Genomic DNA, 6,167 nt, shown 5'->3' on the forward strand with positions numbered 1-6,167 from the left:
TCCCAGCTACTTGGGAGGCTGAGGCAGGAGACTCGCTTGAGCCCAGGAGTTGGAGGTTGCTGTGAGCTATGATGCCATAGCACTTTACCCAGGGGGATAGCTTGAGGCTCTGTCTCAAAAAAAAAAGAAAAATCACAGTCCCTGTTACACTATCAACAGGATTAGTTTGGCTGCTCTGATCAGACAAAATATGGCTCCCAAATCTGTGAGATCTCTAAGCCTCTCAGCTTTCCACATATCTGTATGTGTATATATGGGTAAACATACGCTTAATGATCAATTAACATTTATTAATAATAAAAGCTAACATAATCTTACCCTTTGTTATTAAAATTCTAGTGCTTGCTATTAAAAACAATCAGTGCATATATGTGAGGTAGATAGTAACTGTCCACTCTTTCTGTAGTACTTATAACAAGCATTATGTGTTTTCCAAATGTCAATTCAGTTTATCCTCACATTCCTATGGCCGAGTATACTTTCATTATCATCTCTATTTTGCTGGTAAGAAAACTGGGTCGGGTGCCATGCCTCATGTCTGTAAACCTAGCACTCCAGGAGGCCAAGGCAGGTGGAGTGCCTAAGCTCTGGATTTCCAGACCAGCCTGAGTAAGAGCAAGACCTTGTCTCTAAAAACAACAGCTGGGCACTGTGATGAGCATCCGTAGTCCCAGCTACTCAGGAAGCTGAGATAAGAGGATTGCTTGAACTCAAGAGTTGGAGGTTGCTATGAACTATGATAATATGGCACTAAAATCAGGACAACAGAGTGAGACTTGCAAGAAAGCACAGAAAAGAAGGGAGGGAGGACGGGAGGGAGACTGAGTCACAGAGGAGCAGAGCAACTTACCAAAGAGCCAGAATTGAACCTTAGTCTGGCTACTAGTCCATATGCTCAGCCACTGAGCTACTACCTCTTCATAGACTACAGAAGTATTTACTTCTCTGCTGTGGACCAGCAGAGAATTTTGGTTTCTGGGTTTTTTTTGAGACAGGGTCTATTTAGCTATGTTGCCCAGGCTAGAGTACGGTGGTGTTATCATAGCTCACTACAACCTCCAACACCTAGGATCAACCAAATCTTACCTCAGTCTACTGAGATCTGGGACTACAGGCACATCCCATCATATCTGGTTTTTTTTTTTTTTTTTTTTGAGACAGTCTAACTTTGTTGCCCTCAGTAGAGAACTGTAGCATCAAAGTTTGCAGCACCCTCAAACTCTTGGGCTCAAGCGATTCTCTTGCCTCAGCTTCCCAAGTAGCTGGCACTACTGGTGCCCACCACAACACTAGACTAATTTTTGGAGATGGGGCCTGACTCTGGCTCAGGCAGGTCTCAAAAACAACTGAGCTCAAGCAATCTGCCCACTTCAGCCTCCCAGAGTGCTAGAATTACAGGTGTGAGCCACTCTTGCCCAGTTGGCTTATTTTGTTGTTTTAATCTTTTCATAGAGATAGGAGTCTTGCTATGTTGCCTAGGGTGGTCTCGAACTCCTGGCCTCAAGCAATTCTCTTGTCTTGGCCTTCCAAAATTGAGAGATTAAAGGCATAAGCTACTCTACCCTGTCTGATTTTAAAGTCTCCACTATATGAACGGTTTAAAAAAAAAATCCAAAACTATGAAATAAAAATTTTATAGCCTTAAATTTATATTTTTTATTTATTTTATTTTTTGAGACAGAGTCTTACTATGTCAACCTTGGTAGAGTGCCATGGCATCACAGCTCACAGCAACCTCAAACTCTTGGGCATAAGCAATTCTCTTGCCTCAGCCTCCCAAGTAGCTGGGACTAGGTGCCCACCACAATGCCTGGCTATTTTTTTGCTGTAGCTGTTACTGTTGTTTAGCAGCCCATGCTGGGTTTGTACCTGCCAGTCCTGGTGTATGTGGCTGGTGCCCTAACCACTGAGCTATGGGCACAGTGCCCATAGCCTTAAATTTAAACTGAGAGCGTTAATATAAACACACGATATATTTTATCATTAAATAAATAAGAATAAAAAAATCCAGATTCAACACAGCCTTTTCTACTGAAATGGCCTAAAAACAATGAACCCATTATAGCAACACGTAACCTTATGTAGAGTCTGTTTTCCAAACACTTTCTCCCTCCAATAAAAGGAACTCAGACTTCTCAAATAAATGTACATCATGAGCCCAGAGTATCTTGTCATGAGAAATCAGGAAAGTTATTAGAGACTCTAGGGTTATATCAAAAAGACTCAAACAACCCAAATAGGCTCCTCCTGGCCAAAGTGAAAGACTACATTCCTCCTAACAGAGACACAAAAGTATCGCCTATGCAATAGTTTTAGGAAAACAAACAAAAAACCAAACAACCTGATTCCATTCAGGCCTTTAGATCTAACTACCAATTTATAGGACATATAGAGAACACCTTAAACATGTCAAATATTACCATGGGAAAGCTACCAGCAAAATTGCGGCTGCAGGAAACTAACCCTACAGGATAGTCACAGAACCACATTTCTCCAATAAAAGCATTTCAAGAACGAGGGGATATGTTAGATGGACCTATTGAAAGAAACAAACCCCAAAACAAGGGAAGTGAGAATTCCACGTTCAACCTTCCATAATCTAGATACAAGGTGTCCTTTCTACACTATATGCTGCCTAGTACATGGCTATGAAAACTGACAGGTGCTTAAAACTCATATCTCGTTAACAACATGCCCATTTCTCCTTGGATATCTGTTCATCACTCACCGCTCTTCCATGAGTTCCCGAATAGAGGCTACCGTGGGGCCAGATCCCAAGTGAGTATAATATGGACCTTCATCTTTCTCCACTATTTGTTCTGCAGAAACATAGAGTAAACATTATTTGAAGGTATCAATTAGTAAACGTTAATTTAGAAAGGCAAACCACCAACAGGAAAATTAATAGGCAGTTACTAAACAGGAAACCCACATTGCTTATAAACATGTGAAATGTGTTCAACCTCCTTAAAAATCAGGAACACAAACTGAAATCATAATGAAACACTATTATACAAAGATCAAGTTGACAAAAAATTTAAAATCTGATAAACCTAAGTGTTGTCAAGACCGTGATCTAACCTCACAGATCTGGAATTCCGCTTACTATTATCCAGTAAAACTAAACAGCTGCATCCTGCATGACCCAGCAATTCCATTTTTAGATATATATACTCTAGGTCTGGAGTCAGCAAGCTACTCTACTCCTAGCTAAATAAGCCTCCCAAAGATCTGAAAACAGAGACTCAAATAGATACCTATGCCACAATGTTCATACCTGCATTTACTCACCCCAAACTAAAGGTGAAAATATAGGTGTCTATCAATAGACGACTGTATATATCCGTATGATGAAAACTTACTTAGCCGTTAAAAAAGGAATAAAGTTCTGACACAGGCTAATACGTGGAGAACCTTGAAAATATCATGCTAAGTGAAATAAGCCAGACACAAAAGGACAAATACTATATGATTCCACTGATTATGAAATACCTAGAAGAGAAACTTGTAGAGACAGACAGTAGATATCAGGGGCTGACTGGACCGGGAAATCATTGAGTTCTTGTTTAACAAGTAGAGCGTTTCTGTTTAGTTTGATGAATGTTTTGGAAATAGTAGGTGACAAGTGCACAACATTGTGAATGTAATTAATGGACCAACTGCACATGTAAATATGATTTAAATGACAAATTTTATGTTGTATATATTTAATGACAATTTTAAAAAAGGATATAAAGTAGTAATAAATGCTACGATGTGGATGAACCTTGAAAACATTATGTGAAGGTAAAGATGCCAGATACAAAAATGTCATATGTTGTAGGATTCCATTCATATAAAATATCCAGAATAGGTATTCATAAAAATATCCAGAAAGCAGATTGGTGGTTGCCAGAGACTAGGGGTAGGAAGAAGGTATGGGGGGAGGGAGGAATGAAGAGTAATTGCTTAATGGGTAAATGCAGGGTTTTATTTTGGAGTGATTAAAGGGTTTTGGAACTTTGCATAACATTGTCAATGTATTCAATGCTACTGAATCGTTCACTTTAAAATGATTCATTCTGGCTGGGCATGATGGTTCACCTAAGCTAAGGTGACTGATGTCCCACTTTCAGTGGGACAGTCCCAATTTTTAACAATTTGTCACGCGTCCTGCAGCATTTTAAAAAAGTCCCGATTTTTGTAAAGAATGTACAACATGTTAGATAATTGCCTCAGAAAGCCCCTCCTCCAAAAAGCCCCTTCCTGCCCTTAAAGTTACAACTCCTCCGCTAACACAGGGAGTGGCCTGCTTACCACTGCGTGCTAGTGCTAGTTAAACAAGTGATGTCAACAAATGAGCTATTCGGATAATTTAGGTAAGTAATTTATTTATTTATTTCATGAATTTAGCAGACAGTACTCGTATTATTTATATTTTGTAGTGGCAGCAAAAAGTCTAGTGTTGGCCTTGAAAGTGACACTTACGACTTATGAGGTATCATTATTAAAAAAAATATATTGATAAGGAAAAGGTTAAATCTTGGGCATCACCAAAAATCACAATAGAGAACAAATGGTTAGAAATACTTCATCATGGCTCGGCGCCTGTGGCTCAAGCGGCTAAGACGCCAGCCACATACACCTAAGGTGGTGGGTTCGAATCCCCAGCCTGGGCCCACCAAACAACATTGATGGCTGCAACCAAAAAAAATGGCCGGGCATTGTGGCGGGCACCTGTAGTCCCAGCTACTTGGGAGGCTGAGGCAGGAGACTCGCTTGAGCCCAGGAGTTGGAGGTTGCTGTGAGCTGTGATGCCATGGCACTCTACCCAGGGGGATAGCTTGAGGCTCTGTCTCAAAAAAAAAAAAAAAAGAAAAGAAAAAGAAATACTTCATGATTTTGAAACAAACCATGTTTCATACAATAATGCACTAAAAATTGTGGAATACACGCTGTCCTTACCAGGAACTAATGCTGCGACATAATGCGTTTTTTTTTCTACGGTAAATAAAGTGTGGACATCAGAAAAATCACAACTAAGTGTTGAGACTTTGAAAGCCATTTTATGTGTGAAATATAATTTAACAAATTCTTGTGAAAAATTTCATGACCTTTTAAATGACAGCAATCTACTAAAAAAATTCACTAATGAGAAATATGCCAAAGAAAATAATACTATACATAATTTTTAATGTATATTTGTAAATTGTACTTATGTTGAAATTAAAAAAAAAGTACAATACTATTTTTGCATTCTATGAAAATTTTTGTTGCTCCATATAGACCAAATTTTTAATTAAGAACTCCCTCCCCCACCCCCTCAACCCCCCACCCCCCAGTCAATGGTGTCCTGCTCTACCAATGTTAAAATCTAGTCACCTTAACCTAAGCTCATGAGTTTGAGGCCAGTCTGAGCAAAAGTGAGATCCTGTCTCTACTAATAGAAAACTAGCTGGGCATTGTGGTGGGTATCTATAGTCCAAGCTATTCAGGAGACTGAAGCAAGAGGATTGCTTGAGCCCAAAAATTTGAAGTTGCTGTTAGCTGTGATACCATGGGACTCAACCCAAGGCAACAGAGTGAGATGGTCTCAAACAAAAAAACAAACAAACAAACAAAAAGACTAATTCTGTTATGTAAAGTTCATTCTGATTTTTAAAATGCAAACAAGCCATTCATTTCAGAGATGAATTTTAAATGAGTTTTCCTAAGTCAAAGAAATCAGACCCATAAGGCTATGTAAAAGTAACTTTGGAAAACAATGTTTTGACTGGATATGATCAGGCTAAACAGCAAAACAGAATAGGTATACTGTACTATAGATGGTAAGCCTGCTTCAAGTCTAAGAAGACATGACAATTAAGTATAATGCAGAATTCTACATTGGGTCCAATTACAGAAGAAAGACTATCAGTGAGAAAACAGATAAAATCCCAAAAGTCCAGCCAGTCACACTGGCTCACACCTGTAATCCTAGCACTCTGGGGGCGGCACCTGTGGCTCAGTGGGTAGGGCGCTGGCCCCATATACCGAGGGTGGCAGGTTCAAACCCGGCCCTGGCCAAACTGCAACAAAAAAATAGCCAGACATTGTAGCGGGTGCCTCTGGTCCCAGCTACTCAGAGGGCTGAGGCAAGAAAATTGCCTAAGCCCAGGAGTTGGAGGTTGCTGCGGGCTGTGACGCCA

At 39.8% G+C, this 6,167-nt stretch overlaps 1 protein-coding gene across 1 annotated transcript in view; it reads right to left on the bottom strand.

Moving 5' to 3' along the window:
* TET3 (tet methylcytosine dioxygenase 3) overlaps window positions 1–6,167 on the bottom strand; it is a 122,840-nt gene that overhangs the window by 34,364 nt on the left and 82,309 nt on the right. Inside the window, exon 4 of the mRNA XM_003793390.3 lies at window positions 2,729–2,819. Coding sequence (XP_003793438.2) covers window positions 2,729–2,819 — 91 coding nt within the window. The remainder of the gene's footprint in view (window positions 1–2,728; window positions 2,820–6,167) is intronic.

The sequence above is a fragment of the Otolemur garnettii genome, unplaced genomic scaffold (genome assembly GCF_000181295.1).
Source record: "Otolemur garnettii isolate 467f Iridium unplaced genomic scaffold, OtoGar3 scaffold00068, whole genome shotgun sequence".
NCBI lineage: Eukaryota > Metazoa > Chordata > Mammalia > Primates > Galagidae > Otolemur > Otolemur garnettii.